The sequence below is a fragment of the Chiloscyllium punctatum genome, chromosome 22, assembly GCF_047496795.1.
Source record: "Chiloscyllium punctatum isolate Juve2018m chromosome 22, sChiPun1.3, whole genome shotgun sequence".
Classification (NCBI taxonomy): Eukaryota; Metazoa; Chordata; class Chondrichthyes; order Orectolobiformes; family Hemiscylliidae; genus Chiloscyllium; species Chiloscyllium punctatum.
In genome coordinates, this window is record NC_092760.1 from 43,020,078 (window position 1) to 43,043,296 (window position 23,219).

Consider the following 23,219-nt stretch of genomic DNA (forward strand, 5'->3'; position numbering starts at 1 on the left):
CAAAGATCATGGTTTTGTTTCAAATGAATCAACCATGATATGAACCTATCCCACATATTAGCACATCTCTCAAATTTTATTTTTGAGTCTACTTGTGCAATTACTGTTTTTTTTTGCTGTGACACACAACTTTAATTCTCACAATGCCAATAATCCACACAACATCACAAGGTACTTCACAGAAGAGAAACAAACACTGAGCAGCAAAAGAAGAATTGGGAGAAATAACTGAATGCACAGTTGAAGAGGAAGACTTTGAAAAGAAGGAAGAGAAATAAGAAATTGAGGGGATCACGGAGGAAATTTAAGAGAATACACCATAAGGTTGAAGTCTGTGGCACCGCAATACAGCAGAATACCACAGTAACTAAAGTTGGGGCCTGCTGAACACTGGTTGGGATGTAGGGCTGGAGGAGGTTGATGAAATAGGCTGTGCAATATTGTCAAGGAATTAGTAGCTAAAAAGAAGGATTTCAAATTCAATGGATTACGAGCTTATAAACACAGGAACATATATGAAGAGCACTTTACGGTACAACATGGTAGCTGAGAAGTTTGAGAGAGGTTAGAAGCTTTATGTAGGATGGAATCTGCCAGAGAAGTTAAGATGATAAAAGTTAACAAACATCCTTTGTAGTCGGGATACACTGATTATAGCACAGGTGGTCATCATACAGCCCATCATATATTTGGTTGCTTTCTGAAGGGGCAAGCAGAAGAGCAAGACATGAGTGTAGGCACATAATCTGATAGCAGAGTAATGACTAAGGAAAGTTTAAATCTAAATGTGATATTGATGTGTGTCCTACACTAATGGGTAATATTGTTGAAGCACATTAGGGAAGTGAGGAATTAAGAACAAGAATGGCATTTTGTGTTATCACTGAGAAGACCACAAGGGTGGGTACTTAGTACATGTGTTTGTGTGTGCACAAGTATATATGTTTGTGAGAGAGTGTGAACACCCGTGTGTGTTTGAGTAGTGCAGTGTGATTGTGGAGGAGGGATGAGAGAAAGAGTGTGTGCCCATGAGGCAGTGTGTTTACTGGGGAAGAGTAATAGATAGAAAGTGTATTTGTGTTGGGTATCCCATGTGAAAGACAGTATAGGGCAGATTTTCACATCCTAAGAGAGTTTGAAATGGGTGTGGGAACTGACAAAGCTCAGATCACAGGTACGTACATTTGAATTTCCCCCTCAATAAGAGCCCCATGCAAACTTCCTTTATTTTTGGGTCAGGTTCAGATTTTACCCCATATGTATGACCCATGATGAGAGGTTGCTGTTGAAAGGCCTGGGGAAATTTGTATTTCAAACACAATACCATTTTCATCATGTCATTGCGTTTTGGAAATATTTAGAAAACAACCAGGTAAGGCAGCTTGAGAACATGAAGAGGCAAGAACATTCTGCCAGGCAAATTGGTTCATATGTGATTACTGGATACTGTACTGCAAGTTGGATGCATTTTCATTACAGTGAAGGATTGTACAATGCTATCTTGAAAACGTGTGTTGACCATCACATTAACCAGCACTGTCAACTTGTTAAGATGCATTGAAATACTTTCCTTTTGGAACAGTACTATTTTGCATTCAAAACTGGAGTTCAAAGTTGCCATGAAATTATCTAAATAGCTGCAGTGCTTTAACTTGGATAAAAATGGCCTCTGCTTAAACTTAAGGAAAACCAGCCATCTGCTCCTGTCCTCTTTTGAATGATAGACCATTTGGTGGAGCTTAGGAAGAACAGCCATCTGTTCCTTCACTCTCAAAAGATTTGATTGTCTAGAGCTGTGAAGGGTTGTTTTGGCAAATGGGCCTATTGTGAATGCTTGGTTTAGTTTCACAAGCTTAAGAGCACTTACTTCAGCAGATTGTTTACACAGATGCTTGGGACTGAGCATTGTTTGATCATCAGTTTTCAGAGGTAATAATAGAGGTAATAACTGTTTTGATATAGTGTTCGAATAAATCTTTTCACAGCATAATATCTAATTAAGGTGATTTAATATTATTTAAATTAAATTGCTTTCGAAACAATGATGAATGACAGTGTGTTTGATTGACAACAATACCAGATTGTTAGAAGGTTTATGTCCATTCAAAGGGCACTTATGGCACAGTGTAGTGTCCTTAGTTCTGGTTCTATCCCATCTACTGTGCTGCTGTACTAACTGATCAGGTGGCTAAGGGAGGTATCATAACAAGTCTGAACAAGTTAGGAGGTAGCTGACCAGGAAGATTGGGGAATGACTGTACAACAGGTCATAGGGGACATAGGGAGGCAACTGAATGACAGAGGGAAGGTCAATCTGTGTCAAAGGCAGCTCAGGCATGATCAAATGTGATTAAGACCAGGTAAAAGTCAATTGAAAATAAAGCAATGTTGAGGTTGGAAGAGTTTAAAGTAATCAAAGACATTTCAAGTGTGATGGGGTGGGGGGGAGGGATTAAAGTTGGCAGATCAAGGATGACAATGAATACTTTGAATATGATGGGAGGTAGCTCTAGGATGGCAAACATTTGATCAAGGGTAATGGATTGTAGTTCAAGGGTGATAGAAGGGTGTAAAGTGAAAGAGGGAAAGTCAAAGATGGTTGAGTGAGGATGCAGCTTGTATTATGATTTGTAGCTCTGTGGGACCCAAGAGTGGCAGGAGGAGCTGGTGGCACCTCAAGTTCAAAATCCTCCTCACAAACAATTAGAATGATACAGGGAGCAGTTGTACATCTGGTTGCCATTTCAATATGGCACTCAGATTTTTGACCACCATAACTTAATGGTGAGATTAGAGCTAAGTGGCTGCCCGCCATATGAGTGTCCATAACTAGCCCTCTCCAGTCTGAATGTAAGTCTTGCTCACGTGATGTAGCACCTTATCACTGTAACAAGATCTTGCCAAATCTTGTCTGCATGTGTCATATAGAGAATGTCTGTGTTTCTGTGTTATGTGTCTGTTTGTGCATGAGAGAGAGAAACCACACAGTGTGTGCATATGAGAGTGTCTTCAACAGTAATGAAGACTGGGTGAATGGTATTTGAGAGCAAGGCAAGGCTTGAATAGTCAAAGGTAACCAACGGCAGACCAATGATGACATTTCACACATTTAGGGTGACAGTGAACAGGCAGCTTGATGGTGGTGGGAGGCAGTTTTAGGTTGATTGTGGGGTCAACAGTTCCAAAAAGACGGGTGTGGAGGCCAGGTCAAAAATGACTAAGTGAAGGTATAGCTTGTATTATGACTTGTAGCTCCAGGGAGCCAAGAGTGGTAGATGAAACACTTCAAAATCCTCCTTTCAAACAGGCAGAATGATACAGGGAGTGGGTGTCTTTCCAAGTGCCACATAAACATAGCACCTAGATCTTTGACTACCGTAATATAATGATGAGGTCAATGTCTCCATGTTCATTTCTCCGCTCAATTGGTCAAGTCTCTCAGTTGGAAACCATGTGGTGCAAGTACCAAGTCCTCCCCCATCTGAATGCAAGTCCCACTCATATTAAGTGCCTTCCTTGGTGCACCGTCCACTGTAATGAGATTTTGCCAGATGTTTACATGTGACAGAAAGAAAGCAAGCACATGATTGAGAAAGAGACAGAGAGAGAACATGTGAGTATGAGAGACAGAGAGAGACATGGAAAATGTGAGATGAGGGGTGATCTCAGTAAAGTCTCCGAATACCAAGAGGCCAGGATATAGTGGACTCTTCTACTAGTAGGAGAGATTAGGACCTGATAGCGCAACCTCAAAGTGAAGACCATTTAAAACTGAAATAAGGAGACATTTCTTCAGCCAGAGAATGGTGAATGTGTGGAACATATTGCTGCAGGAGGCTGTGGAGACCAAGGCATTGAGCGTATTTAAGGCAGAGATAGATAGGCTCATAATTAGTAAGGGGGTTACTGGGAGATGGCAGGACAATGGGTTTGAGAAACATATCAGACATAATTGAATGGCAGAGCAAACCTGATGGATCAAATGGACTAATTCTGTTACCTTATGGTCTAATGTGAGAGAGAGAGAGAGAGAGAGAGAGAGAGAGAGAGAGCACATATGAAGGAAAAGGGAGAGTGTGAACATGAGACAGAGAGAGTGGGTGCATAAGAACAGAGAGATGTGCAAGAGAGAGCTGCACAGGAAAGTCTGTGCAAGAGAGTGCACCAGAAAGACAGCATCTCATAGAATAAGTGAGTAGGAGAATAAATCTAAGAGTGAGTGTTTGTGAGAGAGAAAGTGAGTATATATGTGTGAGAAAGGGTGCATTTGCTTTCCACAAACATTTCAAGACGTCAAATGTAAAAGACAGACAATTGGTGGCTTCACAAAGAAAATCTGCCTGTTTCACATTAGTACAAGCAACATTGCTATTAGTGGAGCAAGTTCTCTGATCAAGGCAAATTATTAGGAGACACTTTACAAATAAAACAAAACCAAATGATAAACAAAATTAGCAAACAAAATAGTGACACCAGACCAAGTGCCAGTTAGAGTTGGCTGACTGGTTTACATGGTAGATGCTCTAGGGGTATATATTTTTCGCATAATACTTTTGAGAAATTCAGTTTTCAAACAAATGGTTGGAGATGTTGCTGGAAATTTTGATTATGTCCTTTGTCTTTACAAATTTCATTGCCAAAGACAGCAGATGCCTACTTATATTTTTTAAAATTTTTCTGTCCTCCCAGAGGGTTGCCTTCTCATGCCACATTTAAGTACTTTACTCCTCCTATGCCACGAATAAGCTTGGATCCTGGATTTGTAATGTATAAGGTGGCTTCTAGGTATCTGCTAACATGCTTTTCCAATTATCTGTAAGCAAGGAGTTATTGGCTGTTTCAGGTGATTTGCCTTCTAATTCTCTTTCTCCTATTTAGATCAGGGTAGCACCCTTATACTGTCCCCAGACTAGGCGCACAACATAGTGGGATCCATAATTGTAAAACTAACTACTCAGTGATATTGTAAATGCAAATAAGATACATATTCATACAGAATCATATGCAACAGGGTTTGCTGCCATAGATTAATCGTATTAATTTGGCTGTGCAGCAATGCGAACAAAACATGCTTGCATTAACTTTATTTGGTCAAAATAATACATTTCACACTTCGTCACTTGCCATGTCACTGACATCTGAGAATTCATCTCTTTATTGACCTGTATTTAAACTTGAGACCTATTCCTACAAATACTTCTTTGTTTGACAGGTATATATTAATATTATATACACTTTTAAAATGTACATGGTTAGGCTTTGATTGTCATTGGAATCACAGTATCTTTTTTCAAATCTGAAGCAAGACTTAATGAATCTTGATTCCAATGGAAATGGGGAGTCTGAACAATGTTGCACAATTTAAAAATAAGCAATGGTAATGTGTTGCATGACATGGAAATTTAGTTGAAAGGCTAAATTCAACACAACTCAAGCAACTCAGTTCATCCTGATGGACTGCTTTGTCTCAATAGAACTTCAGACCATCATTTGTTTTACAAAAGTTTCATGATTATGTGTCCAAAATGTAATGTTTTGAATAAAGAACACTATTTGTTCTGAAGTGTCACTATCTATTTTTGTACAATTTTGCTGGAATGTGATTTTGTTTATCTGCAACTAAATGACTTTGAACCAAAGTCCAATGATTTTGGTAACTATGTCCTCACTCAAATGATTGTCTGTAGGAAAATCAAATTGTGCGAAGTTGTCTGGATAAGTTTCCACCCAATATTCGAACATTGGTAATCAATCACATTGATTTTATAGAAAGAATTAATTTCCCAATTAATTATAGGTGAAAAGTGACGGTGTAAAATTACTAGTATTACTGATACTGTATAAATTGCTGCAAACTCATCCCAAATACGTTTCTCAGAGAATATAATAAATATAAGAATAGGAGACCATTTGACTTCATCAAGCCCATGTTTTACACAGATAGTGTAAAATGCAATCTGGACTCAACATTACTAATGCAATTATTTTTGAAAAGTTCTGCATTTTCAGGGAACATTTACAGCATTCAAAATAAAAAAGTTAATAACAAAACTCTCAGTTATGGATTAATCCCAATATCAGTAGTAGCTAAGGAAAACTGCCTTCCCAAATGCCAACCCGCCTTTCCTAGATTCAGCCAATTATAAACCATAACACCACTGAATTTCAATGGATTGTTATCTTAAAGGGTTTGTCATTTCAAACCAATTAGTTAATTTATTTATCTATATTATTTTGTATACGTTCTTGCTGATTGTTTTAATTGTGATTCTGTCTGGATGCAGATCTGGATCTTAATATGAAATACTTAATTTGTACAAAATGGCGCAAACAACTAATTCATATTTCTCATTGAATGGCTTGGTTTCAGTATCTTTGATGAAAAGGGGATATGTGTGATTATGAAAAAGTTGACATTTGTCTCATTCATTTATGAGAAGTATGGTCAATTAAATAGCAGAATCTCCTGTACAAATACAAAGCCCTTCGTACAACAAATCAAATATGTAGCTTAAGCATTTGTAAACTACACACCAGTACCAAAGAAAACTCGTTTGGGATTTTGACTGAAGTATAACACCAGTGATAAAATTTACAAAATATTCATAATTAAGTGAAGAATGAGTGACAGAAATGTTAACTGAGACACAGACCATGAGAGGCCAAACACTGATCCTTACCTGATCTTACATTCATGTTTATGATGTAATTGAGCATCAAATCACCTTAAACTTATCAAAAAATTAACTTAGATGTAAATTGTGAAAAATTAAATGCTGCTTATACATGATGTCATAAACAATTGGTTATATTCTGAAAAGTAATTATTTGGCAAGTGTCGGGGCAATATGGAGTCTTTCTTACGTTAATCTCCTTGGAATACAACTAAAGAGGGTAGAAAATTTTCTGTAACATTTGTTGTGTTTAATTCTGTGAAGTTTTTCAACTTTGGCCGAACATATCCAAGAACTTTTCATCATGTTATGATATTACAGAATGTATTCCAGCCAATTCACACAGTGGGAAGCACTGTAGGTTCACTTTATGTTTTGCTGGTTCATACACAATAGTGTGCCATGCACTTTTTAATGTGGTAAGAGAGGAGAATTTTGGACAGAAACGTGTGCACTGAAAATAGTAGGTTATGATTTCCAACTCCATTGGTAAGATATGGCTGGCATTACCTTTCCAAATACCTATTATGGGCAGGTAGAGATCACACCAGCACTGGGGAAAGGCCCTGAAACCATGTTTCAATATGTTTTCTATGAATTTCATTTCAAGACTATGCTTTTTAAGTCTTTGCTCACATTAGTAAAGTAACTAACAAAAAGTAAACTAACGCTATGGTTTTAAAAGTAAATAATTAACAGGCAGAGAATAATGCCTATTGAGCTAACCTTGAAGAGGTTTCATCGGCACCAAAATTTGGATAGGCTAAAAGATTTTAAAAATCACAGAAATTTAAGCTTGTACATTATTCTTCCTAGACTTCCCCTGAAGTCCATGAAAGCAATGATGCACAACAACCTTTTTTTGGAAAAGGTTTGTCAGAGATTACATGACAACCATTTCTAATGAAAGATCAGGAAGTATGGACACATATATATTCCTGAACCACCAGAAAAGCCAGAAATATGACAGATAGGACACCCCTTGCAATTTCATCAAATTCTACCCTTACATGAACTCTTTTAAAGACAGACATAAACAGTATTAATCACTAATACAGTCGATTCAACCACTGAAATCAGCTATCATTGAGAAATTATAATAAGCACATTGTTGAGAATATGTTCTCTCACGAAATTCACAAACATCAGGCCGGTGCATAAACAAATGTATTTTCCTCTAGATGTGTAACCTACTACTTCTTCAATGGAGAAAAACATTTGAACCCACAATTGCTTCATATCACATTGTCCAATTTGGTTCCGCACATCATACTGGTATAAGGTTTTCTGCAAATTAAAGGTACAAGTACCATTTAATTTTTATTTATCCCTAATTGAATACTGTTGAGTTTTTGTCTGAAAATGGACTTTGCTGCTTCAAGGCCTTCCATGACCTGACTTGGTATGGTTGAGTTCTCCATTATGTTCCTTATAACGACCATCTTACAAAACCAAAGGTATCCTATGAATAGTTTAAAATAAATATCAAAATAGGCTTTCTAGTTTTAAAAAAATAAATCAACAGCCCTTTTCAAAGCCATTGTTTCACTGATGATAGAAGAAAATACTTGTGTGAATAGATAATGAAAGGTAAATGAAAAATGCCAAGTCCCAGCAGTTAAATGTTATGGTTCATGTATCACAATCCTGTCAGCAGATTGGACAAACTTTTTGGTTTGCATATTGCTTTGGGCAAAGCGCATTTATCTCCCACACTGCAACTGGACTTAGTTACAAGGAGCGAGCAAATCCTGACATCTGGAACGAAGACCCAATATACACAACTACCACAGCAAGCTAAATAAAATGCCTGTAAAACACTTCCATAGTCTTGTGTGAATGATATGGTCAATTAATTGTGATGGTGAGTGAATGCAGAAAGCACACTTATAATAAATGTTGTTAAAATCTTTGTAAAAATGTGATGGACAAATGATATGATCCAGAGTTGCAGAGGAGTCATCAAGTGAAGACAGATTATATATTTCCTATAAAAATCATTTTAAAATCAAAAGACTGATTTGTCCAGCCAGCACAGTATGTAACTACCCATTTAAACTCACTTAGCTTGGTTGAGCTTGCCCGATGCTAGGAGAGTCTGGACTGTGTGCCAGCGCCCACCTTTCCCAACCTTGCCATTGGCAGCTTCACCCCGATTACTGTTGGAAGATCCACTGCTCTTCATGCTGTTGCTGCGGGTTTGCTTCTCGGCCGTGCGTGTTTCTTTCTCAGCTACTGAAGCTTTGTTACCGGACATGAGAGTGCCACTAATACGGACAGGAAGCAGAGTGGACAGAGAATGAGTCAGCCCTAATGGAAGACTGGAGGAAAGTAGTTCTGCTGCTAAAGCGCGTTAGTGTACACCTACAGAACCCTTTCCTCCAAAGCTCAAAAAAAAATGCAACAGCAAAAAGGGATAAAGCAGTCAGAAAAAACTCTGTCAACATCCATAATACAGATCAGCCAACCATTTTCATATGCAGCCTCTTTGTAAAATTAGATCTGCTACACAATATTATGGAGGGAATGCCTGTACAGGCCTCAACAAGCAACTCTCTGCTATTCCACACAAGGGTCAAAAGGAAGGATTTTCAGTTGTGGAAATCAAGCAAGGTACAGAAGGGTTGCTCCTCTCCATGGGATTAAGCCACTTATGGGGTTATAGAGGTATTGGGAGTGGGTGTGAGTGGATGATTGGGTAGGAAGCAGAGGAGGGAAGCATTAAATACTATAGACAACCAAACCAGCAAAAGAAACTCACTTGAGTGAAAGTCGTGGGTCACCATAAGGTGCATAAGGCGAAATGTTTAGAATGAACTCCTTTGGAGGGTAGGAACTCCATTTCTTTTGTACTGTGCTGTCATTGTTATTCCAAAAGTCTTTGTCAAGATCACTAGAGCAGCAGAGAAAGAAGAAAAGAGGGAAAACACAAAAAGAAGCTGAAATATGAAAAAAAAATGACTGTTAAATGTTGGATTCTGCTTTTCTTATCACTGTAGGTGAATAGCAGGTCAGGCGCTGATAAAATTCAATTTCAGAGGAAGCACCATTAAAGAACTGAGTTCAATGGCGATTGACAATCTAACAGTTTTAATGTGCAAATCTTTGGGAAGCTTAAAAGCATAAATTTTCACTAAGACTTGGCTTAAAGAAAAAGCAAGGAACTTAAGAACATTAACAATCTAAGTGAGAGACACAGTGGAAGGAAGGAAAAAAGCTGGAATATGTTAGTGAGGAACAAGTTAAGTTAAATTCAATAATGGCTTTCTTTAACGACTCTTTTACAACACTCAGAGCATTTGAATTGACATTAATACTGACTTAAGACATGATGGGTCTGCAATAAATTTGAATACATTATGGGCACATAACTCTTAATCACACTACATGATGGGCTCTGCTTTCTTCAAACATAGCTAAAGTATGGAGGAAGCATTTGCCCCAGTGTATAATGACACTCAGCTAGTTTAGCATATTTTGAGACCCTGATGCAACTGTGCTTATAAACACCACTTCTGCTGATCTTTCGTTCATCGAACCTGATTCACATTTTAAATGCAACATGTAATTAATAAGTCAAGCAGTAATACGATGCATAGATAATCTTATATCTCACTAAATATCTATATACCTTGAACAGTCTAATTAATTACAACCAATTATCATAAATGATGTAAAGCAAGTCAATATACAAAGTAATCCATGAGCTTGGAGAGAGAGAGAAAGAGAGAGAGAGAGAGATCAAACAAGTGTAGTTAGACAGCAGTAGGGGCTTTACCAACCCTCTAATAAGTACAATAAGCTGTAACAGACGTTATTTTAAGTCAGGAAATGTTAGTTACAGGAATTGTGCCATTTTGAGAAGCACTGATTAAATTGATTTATCCAACATAATAATATTCTAAATAAATAATTCCCAAATATTATATGTGAATTGTATCTCGCAACAAAATAAATGTTTTTCTAAATAAACCAACTGAGCTAAACCTTTCTCAGAACTACCGAAATACTTATTTACGGCGTTCTCAAAATGTCTGGAATTTGTTTCTCCAAAGGATTGTATTATGTGACTGTCCTCCTACTTTGAAGATGTACATTTAGGAACACTGAAGCTGACAGAGCTATTGGAGTTCCAACAGTGGTTAGATAAAGGGGAATTACTTTGGACAAAATAATTTTCACTGTAGTTTACTGACAACCAGCTAACAGTAACAGAATACAATGACAACAGGCTGGATTTTCCTTTTGGATTGAGACTTCAGTCTTGATGTCATATGTAGGTCCAAACCCTGCAACATGTTAGGAATAGTCACCCAAAACTTTCTTGGTCATTGGTAAGCAGATGGCACACTGGCACCCAATGAAGGATACCATGTGAACTTCCATCACTGGAGAGCATTCAGCACTGAAACAGCTGCTGTCTGGCAAAGCAGGTAAGAGATAATAGTTGCCCTGTCAATTTCAAAAATTGTTGAAATTAAAAATAGCCCAGCTGCCAGGCCACCATTGTGGAGAGTGTACGGCACCAAAGGAGTGATTGTGACCACAGGTGTGGCTATACTCATTTGAAAGTTTGTTGCAGGGACAGGTGGGATGTTAAGAAATTTGGACTGCTGGTCCACTAACAACCTGAGGGTCACACACTATCACTGGCTGTATTTCAGCCACTCTGCCAAGCAACTGTAAAATTCCAGTCAGCAAAGATATTACCATTTTGTTAGCTTTTCACTACTTGCAGGCATTGTGCCTGGACCCAGTCAAATGTAAAATGGCCTGGGTTGTTAAGATTGGGAAATCAATACGCTGTTCCTCCACAGCAAGTTTTTTCTTCTGGTCTAACCAAAGTCCCATCCCACTATGAGCTTCAAAAATCCAGCCCAACGACTAACTAGCAACAGAAAATACAGACACCACCCTACCAGAGTAGGTAAAATATTTAGCTTTTCATAATTTTTTTTGCAGTAATGTCAGTGTCAGAATGAGATTTCTTTTGAAATTTTACCCACTTTTGACATTAAGTATTACAAGACCACTTATAAAAGGCATAAAGAAAAGAAAATTTCCAAATGTACTGTCACATCAAGTACTTCCAAATCAAGGGTCAAACATGCTAGTGCAATATACTGTCCATGACACTGTCTACTGAGAACACGACACTGAAGTATGGCAGAGTGAAGCTTAGTCTACCATGTGACTTCAAGTACTACTATACAGGCAAGTACAATTTACATGCAGAGTAAAGGTCAATTAGTCATATCCTATGAAACAACCTGTGGTCAGGCATAACATTGTGCTAAAATCAATGTGAATATCAGTGTATGACTTGACATGGTGTTGAAGGATTTTGAATTCGTGGGTATTAGAAAGAATTCTAAAGATGGAATGATCTCTCCCAAACCAAACCATTTGCAATATCGTTGCAGAGAGAGAAGAGCAAGGAATATTTAACTAGTAAGGCAGAGGATAATGCCTTAAGCATATCGAGGATGGTTTAAGAACAAATACCTTCATAATTAAAGAAATGTATTTAGACAATGTAAATCAAAAGGATGACTGCAAGACATACCTGAGATCAGAGAGAATCACAGAATCCATACAGTTCAGATAGAGACCATTTGAACCATCTGGTATGTATCGAACCTCTGAAGATCATCCCAGCCCCCTCCCTATCCTTATCTGCATAACTCTGCATTAACTCATTGAGCCTGCACCTCCCTGGACACAATGGACAATTTAGCATGATCAATCCACCTAACCTGCACATCCTTAGGAAACTGGAATACCCAGAGGAAACCCACGCAGTCACAGGGAGAACATGCAAACTCCACACACAGACAATCACTCAAGGCTGGAATCAAATTTACGAGTATCTGGAAAGACACTGCTTGATTAGGGACAGCCAGCACGGATTTGTGAAGGGTAGGTCTTGCCTTACAAGTCTTATTGAATTCTTCGAGGAGGTGACCAAGCATGTGGATGAGGGTAGAGCAGTGGATGTAGTGTACATGGATTTTAGTAAGGCATTTGATAAGGTTCCCCATGGTAGGCTTATGCGGAAAGTCAGGAGGCATGGGATAGAGGGAAATTTGGCCAATTGGATAGAAAACTGGCTAACCGGTCGAAGTCAGAGAGTGGTGGTAGATGGTAAATATTCAGTTACAAGTGGAGTTCCGCAGGGATCAGTTCTGGGTCCTCTGCTGTTTGTAATTTTTATTAATGACTTAGATGAGGGAGTCGAAGGGTGGGTCAGTAAATTTGCAGATGATACAAAGATAGGTGGAGTTGTGGACAGTGAGGAGGGCTGTTGTCGGCTGCAGAGGGACTTAGATATGATGCAGAGCTGGGCTGAGGAGTGGCAGATGGAGTTCAACCCTGCCAAGTGTGAGGTTGTCCATTTTGGAAGAACAAATAAGAATGCGGAATACAGGGTTAATGGTAGAGTTCTTGGTCAGGTGGAGGAACAGAGGGATCTTGGGGTCTATGTACATAGATCTTTGAAGGTTGCCACTCAGGTGGATAGAGTTTGTAAGAAGGCCTATGGAGTATTGTCGTTCATTAGCAGAGGGATTGAATTCAAGAGTCGTGAAGTGATGTTGCAGCTGTACAGGACTTTGGTTAGGCCACATTTGGAGTACTGTGTGCAGTTCTGGTCGCCTCACTTTAGGAAAGATGTGGAAGCTTTGGAGAGGGTGCAGAGAAGATTTACCAGGATGTTGCCTGGAATGGAGAGTAGGTCGTACGAGGATAGGTTGAGAGTTCTCGGCCTTTTCTCGTTGGAACGGCGAAGGATGAGGGGTGACTTGATAGAGGTTTATAAGATGATCAGAGGAATAGATAGAGTAGACAGTCAGAAACTTTTTCCCCGGGTACAACAGAGTGTTACAAGGGGACATAAATTTAAGGTGAAGGGTGGAAGGTATAGGGGAGATGTCAGGGGTGGGTTCTTTACCCAGAGAGTGGTGGGGGCATGGAATGCGCTGCCCGTGGGAGTGGTAGAGTCAGATTCATTGGCGACCTTTAAGCGGCATTTGGATAGGTACATGGATGGGTGCTTAATCTAGGATAGAAGTTCGGCACAACATCGTGGGCCGAAGGGCCTGTTCTGTGCTGTATTGTTCTATGTTCTATGTTCTATGTTCTAAATCCAGGTCCCTGGCATTATGTGGCAACAATACTAACCACTGAGTCACCATGGAGAGAGAACAGTGAAGGGAACAAAATAAAAGAACATATCGGTCTCAGTAGACCATTTAGCTTCATGATCCTGAACCACCTTTTAAAGAAATTTTGGCTCCAGATCCTTTAATACCTCTAGATAATTTGGATTTTTAATTTATAGTTTGAGGGCTTTGCTCTGTGTGTATGAGGGAGTTTAATGATTAACCTGACAAGTTTAAAGAGTCATGTCTTTTTTAATAAAAACAGAATATGTATGCAGGGGAGAGAGAAAAAAAAACAGGAGAGTTGCTGGAGTATTTACTGGAATTCATTTTCATTGAGAGTTTTTATGACCAGATAAAGTAAACATCAAAAAACATCAGTTTGCTTTTGGTTACGGAGAATCAGAAGAGTTTGGAAATACATTACCTTAGTGTGAAGGTTTTAGTTGTATACATGTTAGGTTAGAACCTTGAAGGGATTATTTAAAGTCTAAGATCAATTGTGGGAATATTCAAGAACACAGCCAAACTCTTAAGGCAGAGAATTGAAAGAAACAGATAAGCCAAACCTATAGGTGTGATTTGCAAGGGAGCTCTCTCCAGTATGATTTGGAAATGCCAGTGTTGGACTGGGGTGTACAAAGTTAAAAATCACACAACACTAGGTTATAGTCCAACAGGTTAAATTGGAAACACTAGCCTTCAGAGCGCTGCTCCTTCATCAGGTGATGAAGGAGTGGCGCTCTGAAAGCTAGTGCTTCCAATTAAACCTGTTGGACTATAACCTGGTGTTGTGTGATTTTTAACTCTTCAGCATGAGTACTATAAACAAAGGTGTTGTGATAGATTGGGTTGTATTTCACCACTTATTTTGAAATCTTTCAAATTATTTTGCATGTTAATTGGTTTGGTTGAGTCTATTTTATCTTCATTTTTGTGTAATAAATTACTATTGTATTGTTAAAAACCAAGTCTGTAGGATTGTGTGCCTGTGTTTCAATGTACGGCCACATTGTTAAACAAAAAATAATAGATATGATGTATTCAGCCAAATTTCAGTGTTGTGTAAGGACCATGTCTACTTTCTTGCTAATTTTTAAATTATGGACTGAAATAAGAACTGTTTAAAAACTAGGGATTGCTGCATGGCTTGTAAGTAAGTAAGTTGTTACTCATTGTTCATGTTGTTTGCTCAGTTGTGGTGGCAAATGAACTGGAGTCAAATGCCTGCATGCAAATTGAACTTTGGTTAGCAACAAGTAGTGGATTAGTCTGGTGACTAGTGAACAGGTTTTAATAATAAAGACCTTCTCTTACTAACAATAGTGTGATTGGTTCTTAGTTAGTTGAACAGCTTGAGGCTGTTAGAAAGATACAGAGTATCTGCAAGCTGTAAGTGCACCATCCATGCCTGCCAGGGGTTAAGGCTGCTATGGCAGTTGCCCTGTTCTAGGACACCTCCAGGGATCTGAAAGCTGATGCCACATAGCCTCTAAGAGCAGGCCTTAGCATGTGCTTAATTAGATGAGTTTGCAATCTGCTGCTTTAGAACAAGTAGCCCTTGCACTTCCGCATTCCACCACATGGAGCAGAATGGAGCTGGGGAATCAGCAGTCAGGCAGCAGCATAAAATTCTGCACTTGCCTGTCCATGAGGAGGAGAAAGTGAGGACTGCAGGTGCTGGGGCTCAGATCAAGAGTGTGGTGCTGGAAAAGCACAGCATGTCAGGCAGCATCTGAGGAGCAGGAAAATCGACGTTTCAGGCATAAGCCCTTCATGGTTTGCCTCTTAGAAACTGTTATGCAGCACTACCCTCTACTTGAGAAACTTGGCCCTCAGGTCCTTTTTAAGTCTTTCCACTCTCACCTTAATCCTACACCCTCTAGTTTTGGACTCCCCCACAACTGGGGAAAGAGCTTGAAAATTTGCCCTATCTATGCCCCTCATGATTTTATAAACTTCTGTAAGGTCACCCCTCAACCTCTGACCCCATTCTCACAAAAATTCCATTTCACACTTTGTACAAGTGAAGCAATAGTCAATACAGGTAAGTCAGTTAAGAGAGACATCTCGTTATTCTTCCTGAAAACAGCTGACTCAAGTTTTTTTAGAAAAAGGATTAAACTAGCCACTGCCTCACTGACTACAGCTTCTTTGAAAGCTCGCACAGCCCAGAATTAAAGCTACAATATAAATTCTCTTAAGTGTAATGTTTTGTTAATTGCTCAAGCAATGGAGAAACTATATTTCAGATAAAAATTAACACTAAAAACTCTCACACTCACTATCTCCTAATGCAACATCTTCCGTGAAAATTACTTCAGCCATCTCTGTCTCAAATTGAAGACACTTTCTTTTTTCAGTCCCAATTTGTCTCATCACATGTTTTCATACTTGTTTTACTGCTAATATACCTTTACAAGACTTTTTTTATGCCTATATACTTTTTTTATTGTTAGATGCCAGTCTCTTCTTATAATCCTCTTTGGCTGTCTCATTTGCTTATTCACTCCACTGTACCTTCTTTACTCAACATGGAGCAGATGGAATTGTGGATGTAGTGAAATTTAACATACAAATGCAAGCTGATATATACTAAGTGGCATCCAGAAGAGTGCAAATGGTGTGCAGTGAGGTGGTGGGGAGAATGTCCCATGGGCTTGGACACTTGAAGACAGTTGGATCCTTTTAAAAAAATCCCTTATTGACCCTTTGACATCTATCAAAAACATTTCTGCAATCTGTGACAGAGGTGCTGCACATATTTATGGTCCATAATCCAAAATCTTAGGATACAGCACAATGATTTACTCTACCATCATATTCATCTGATAGATTAATAAAATAAGTGGATGAGGATGTATAAAGGCTGCTTTACTGAAAAACATTGTAACATAAATGATTCCACCTGAGAGTATTTGATAAGAGAATATGCAAGGATTTTTACTCTGCATCTAAACTGTACTGACAAGTGTACCTTTTTATTAAAGAAAAGCCTTTGTTGTAATGGTCCTATGAAGGCTGATTGTTGTCATTGGATGCAAACAAAAAATTCCATTCTGGCATTGGCATTCAACTTTCTTTTAAATATTTATAAGAGGTTTCTTGAAATATAAATAAATCACAAAAAGGCACTGACATTCAGTAAAGTAGAGCGTTTTGGATTCAAATTAATTCTAAAAATAATTCTACTTTGTGATCTCTTGAAATAATTCTGTCAACCCAAAGTTTTTTCAGAATTTACATTGTGGGAGCCTATTTGTTGATTTCTGTGGTATAACTTTTAAAAAATTGGATTTAAACTCCTTTGCAATCTTTGGAGGAGGGCATTTGACAAGCTTCTGCGACTCTGTTGATTTCAGACGCAGATGAAAGCATCAGTGCCAGGCAGATTTAAATCAGACAGGAAATTCCAGATGCAGGAACAAACTATTGCAGATGCTGGAAACTGCACTGAAAACAACAAATACTGGAGATCACAGCAGGTCAGGCAGTATTGCAAAAATGTTGTCCCTCCACACTTCACTTCAGCTCTGAAGAAGAATCATCTAGACCTGAAAGCTTGCTCTCTCTCCATGAATGCTGCCTGACCAGCTGTGATCTCCAGCATTTGTTGTTTTCAGGAAATTCCAGATCATGGCTGTGGTATTGTGATCCTTTGTAATTTAACTAACACATTTTTCTGCTGTCTTCAAAGAATTCAGTCACTCCAAAAACTTTGAGTTGCTGCTACATACCATGTATAAATTATTGGCATTGTAGACTTTCAGAGCTTTTGGCAAAAATCTATCAGCCTCAATGCAGTTTCCTAATGTCCATGAACACATAGCACAGAACTGCCCCTAATTGGCACCAAATTGGCCATCTGTGAGAGGCCACAGAATGCCGAGTGGAGGACATGGAAAATGTCACAGTAATAAAGAAATGTGTGTCCTTCTGAGACTGGGCCTGAAGCACATTGTTGTGAAATTATACTCTGCATTCAACCATGCTATGCTTGACTAATGTACCAGAGAAGAAGTATGCTTGCTCAAAAAAAATCCAGATTGATGAGTATAAAAAAATTCACAGAAAGATATAAAATTGAGAAGTGTGACTATTAAGGAAACAAGGAAAAGGTAAACTTAATTGAATAGTGTAATTTACAGATTAGAGCAATTTACCCTTGGACTGAGTTACTATTATGAATTTATGAATTACTATTAATACATTAACCTTTTTAAGAAAACATAGTAGAGTTGATAACAATATCCAGAACAAAAATCAGGCAAGTAACAGTGAAATCAGAGCACCTTGAGTGACCTTGACAAATTTTCACAAACTTTTAGTGACAACATTATAACTTGGAAATGCACAGAACAATGCAAGTACTTGGAGTCAGCATCAAGACTGTAACAAAATTGAGGATTATGAGCATAATTATCAGAACAATTCAAATGATCATCATCTGAACCCTAAGAATGGATTACAAAAACATCAATGTCAATTAATAATAATGGGATTAGGTGACTGGAGACTGAAAATCTCACAGAATCCCTAGTGTGGAAACAGGCCATTCAACCCCACAAGTACACACAGACTCTCCGAAGTGCATCCCACCCACACTGACCACCCTACACTATCCCTGTAACCCTTCATTTCCCACAGCTAATCCACCTAACCTCCATATCCCTGGACACGACAGACAATTTAGCATGGCTAATCCCCACCTAAGCTGCACATTTTTGGACTATGGGAGGAAACAGGAACACTCGGAGGAAACCCATGCAGACACGGGGAGAATGTGTAAACTCCCTACAGACAGTCGCCGAGGTTGGAATTGAACCCAGGTCCCTGGCACTAAGAGGCAAAAATGCTAACCACGGAGCCACCGTGCCACCCTATTTTGATCTATTTTGATATTATTGTGGATTATTATCATTCAAATTGTAAACTAGATGGGAGAATGCTTTCATTATGTGCTTAGTATGATTTTTATTTATTAGTTCAAAAATAGAACAAAAATGAATGCGTTACAAAATTCACATCTTTTCATTTGGGTCATTGTGCTATGTTGTAATCTATGATTCTCTGATGATGTTCTGATCTGCAAATTTGTGTCTTATGATATACAGGTAATGGAATGGAACAGACAATGGGATGGACAAGATTAAAAAAAAAACCTTTACCTGATCTTTCTTCTATTATGATGCTGAAATTGTGAAGGTAGAACTTTTTAGGTCAGCAAGTGTGACTGTCTTTATTTTGCAATGAATATTAATACATTTTAATTAAGCTTAATGGAAGTTCGGAGGGAAATACCATCATATGCAATAATTATTGAGCCCTGAGCAAATGAAGAATATACAAGTACCATGTAATCGTAACTCTGAAATTCGCTAATGTAAGCAACAGCCTTTTATCATTACTGGACCACTTTAACTACTTGTGTTAAAGACCACTGAAAGGAGAGCAAAATATGTGGGTCACAGGCTCCAGTGCAGTTAGAGCTGCAGTGCTCACTCAGTGCGGGGCTCCCTGTATACAGCGTTCAATAGCCTTTCCAAGTTAAATATGAAGCTACATTATGTACAAAGTTTATAACCTTGACCAAAATAGATTATATTGGTTTAATCCATCAGTATATCCTGTACCAGTAGTGATCACTATATAAAACCTATATAGTGTACTGGACTGATAAATCTAAGACAACAAAATATCAATAATAATTGAACCACTGTGGATTGCCTGGAAGAAAAAAGCAAAAGTGAAATTCATGATTAACAAGTTAAACTTACAATTTACAATCCATAAGACTGAATTCAGAGTTAATTTTTTTACATAGACTTAAATATCAACAGCAAGATAGAAAGGAAAAGTATTAGTTTTGGTTTATTTTCTGGGTTCAGTCAAAACATATTTTGAAGTGACATCTGTGACAAGAACACTCTGAAACAGCAGTTTTTCAACAGAGTAATTTTTATCACAGCCTACAGGGAACACCTTTCAGGTTTTAATGCTTAAAAAGAAACAAATTGCAAAACAAGGTCTGTTAATATAATCTAACAGCCACAGAGAACAGCATTGCTGCTAAATCAGCAATATTGAAATTACACCCAGACATCAATCTTGTGAATAGTTCAGAGAATTCCTGTTGGCCCTTCTGTTCATCTACACTGTCTTGAATGCTATAAGGAGAACAATCCATAATGTTTATTGTCATATTTCTCCCTCTCTTCTATTTTGTACAGTTGCCTTTTTTTGTTGCAGAAGCTGCAGAAGAAATAATGGTTAATATTGAAGGGGTAGGGGGGTAGTACATCTCATACTTCTGGATCTTGTTCTCTACCCCCCAAAAAAATCATAGATAATTCATCGAGAACAGATTGAGACTATGAACTTTCTGAAGGGCTGCGAAGATTGTACTCCAGATCTTCCTATATATCTGCAGTCACATACATGCTAAATGAGGAATGAAAAGTGTTGTAAAGATAATTTGGTATTGCAACAAAATTCATACTATAAAAATAGTCCACAAGATCATACATAAAGAAACTTTAAGGATTATTTATACTAGAGTTGTATGTACTGTTTTTCACTTCATCATAATGAAGTCAATGCAACAACTTCTCTTAGAGGAAAGAACAGCAGCTGCTCATCTTAAACATTCAAACCCTCCCCTGATTTTTTTACCCACAGCACCTACTTGATGGCTTTCTTCTCATTTCGGCCACGGTTGGAGTCTGGTGTGTTGACTGCTTCCAATGAGCTCTTGTGTCTTTTACCCTTTAAAAACAGAACGGAGAAAGAAAGGAATAATTTAACAACATAGAAATGTATTACACCTACAGTACAATTATGACAAAATAGATGTTATGCATTTGGGAAAGAATTTTTTTAAATGGGCTGGAGTTTGCAGTCAGCAATGAAGTAACAGTATTTGCCACTGACCTGAAAGAAAACTTCCCACAAATATTTTGCCATGTTTATGGCACATTCTTCCCCTTCCCAATATCAATTTGTTTTCACATCAATCCAGAGGATCTCCAGTGCAGCAACAGTGATGTTATTAAACAGGGAAAACAGTGAGTCACTTCTAAATTTTCTCACAGGCAGAAAACTAGGAAATAAGAACACCGATCCCATTCACTTTTAATTTTACCAAAATCCAAGTGATATCAAATCCAAAGTGATTTTTTTCCACAAGGTGAGGATGTTTAGCATGCAGAAGGTTTCAGAATAGAGATAATGGGGTTAAACATTACAGGTTTTCCATTAATCCTGGCAAAAAAAGGTGCCATTGTGTTGGTAAAAAGTTAGTTACTCATTTCCTTTAATAGTCAAATCTGCCCGTTGATTATGGCTATGAAGGTCCAGGAATCAAAATCAGGAGCCTGTGAACGATACTGTTTTGCTCATATGGTATTTATGATGGTGCATGAGAGTAGATGCTGCTTCTTGCTTACTTTAGTGTTTATGCAGCAACACTAGGAAGATCAGCCCTTCCGTGGCTGTGTGATTGACTATCTACTATGTACTGGCAAATAGCAATTGTATCACATTTTGGAAATACCCTAAACCTGAAATAAGCACTTTAATACCACTTAAAAGTTGGTCTTTGCTTACTGGAATGTAATATTGTGACAAAAGAGATTGAAATTTATTAAAATAAATATCCAAAAACTTTGTTAATTCTTCCACAAAAACCTTGCAATAACAGGATAAAAGGAAATAGAGCCTGAGAAAGAATGGTGGTGGATTGTGAATTTTTAGAAAATAGATCCCTGTAAATTGACCTCAAACTTCGCACGGAAACAATTAGATTTAAACAACAGAAGCATTTGTGCCATACAAAAATTATGTAATGAATTGAATTTTAATCATAATCCATTGCAATCAGCTAAATGAAAATGCTTTAAAAATAACTCTAATTCAAAAGAGAAATAAACGGGAACAGTGAGGAATTCATTTTCACTTCTAGAAAACCATAGCATTGATAGTTACACTCTAGGACACCAATTGCAACTCTTAGTGTTGTGCCCCAAAGGGCTGGTAAGATTCATCATTCTTTTTTGTTAGGAGTACTGGTGACACCTAAGTTCTCATTTATTTTTCCTATCAGATTGTTTCAAATGCTTCTAATTATCTTAATTGCATGAAATTCATTCTTCAAATTTCATTGGTGAAATTGAAGTGTGAATGAATTATCTTTTTACTGCTGTCTCTCTATGTTGTCCCCAGGCTGTAAAATCCCTTCCAACATTATCTACCTGGGGTTGGACAGCTTCTTGATCCTGGGCTTGGGTAGTTTTTGTCCCAATAGAAGCCACAGTCTTCTCAATGACACTACTGTCCAGAAGAGCTGCTAGCTTCACTCTTGCAAGTAACTCTTGGAAGGCCAGATTATAACCTCAGGTTCTTGATTGTAGGAAAGTCCCACTGCTAGCCTGTCTGGCACTCAGTACTGCTGGGCCTTCTCACAAGTGGTAATGTTAATCAACATGGAGGGGTGCGGAGATGACAGAGGCAGATGGATTATATTTTGGAATGGGGTAAACTTCAGACAGTAGGATCATTGCCTGCACCAGAATTGACATTGTGCTTGGATGCTTTGACACTCATCCTCATTTACCTAGAGCCGTGCTATCCTGGGCAGGCTTTACAACTATTAGTAAAAGCTCTAAATACATCTTTGTTAAAAACCAGCAACATAACAGGCAAAACTGCAGAAGTTAACATGCTGACAGCTCCCAAGAGGGTCATCATCATGGCTCCCAAGGAACCATTTCTGAGGTATTGGAAATTCCTGGTTCCAGTGTAAATCCACCTTTCTCCCAAGTCCAACACTATTATCATCCTCAATAGCAGCCAACTGCTATTTGCTGCTACTTGCTGCTACTGAGAGCAAAGATCTAGCCCATTAATCAAATCTATATGCCACCACCACCTTCTCAAGGACGTTAGGATTAGGCCATATATGCTGGCATAGAAACGGAAACCTACATCCCATGAATGAATTAAAAAAACAACTTGACTTCAAACACTATACATTTCCCCTTGTTTGATGGAGACAATGACAATGTAGAAAATAAACAAATGTATTTATGAAGAGACTTATGACAACTCTTGAGATGGCTTCAGAGTACTGAATAACTTTAAAGTGCAGCAGTTTGAGTAAGTAAATAGCATGTTATCAACAGAATGTAGTTCATGGACCTGACCAGGCGTGCAATATTCTGCAATGGAGCTATCTGTCAAATGCCATAAAACATCTCGCAGAGAGATCAGATATGTATTTTTGAAAAGGAGCTGAAATCATGTATTGAGCACTTTCTCGTGGATTCATATTATCGCAAAGTGCATCACAGCCATATTTTTGAAGGAGGCAGCAGACGGCATGGTGAGA

At 38.2% G+C, this 23,219-nt stretch overlaps 1 protein-coding gene across 7 annotated transcripts in view; it reads right to left on the reverse strand.

The window, feature by feature from the left end:
* LOC140493583 (synaptotagmin-7-like) overlaps positions 1-23,219 on the reverse strand; it is a 698,518-nt gene that overhangs the window by 194,052 nt on the left and 481,247 nt on the right. For 4 of the 7 annotated variants that reach the window (XM_072592184.1, XM_072592181.1, XM_072592179.1 and 1 more), the window contains exons 3-5: positions 20,520-20,599; positions 9,436-9,567; positions 8,738-8,941 (exon numbers count right to left, since the gene is read on the reverse strand). In XM_072592184.1, the coding sequence (XP_072448285.1) occupies positions 8,738-8,941; positions 9,436-9,567; positions 20,520-20,599 (416 nt within the window). The remainder of the gene's footprint in view (positions 1-8,737; positions 8,942-9,435; positions 9,568-20,519; positions 20,600-23,219) is intronic. The other 3 variants (XM_072592185.1, XM_072592183.1, XM_072592182.1) reach the window with 2 other exon arrangements.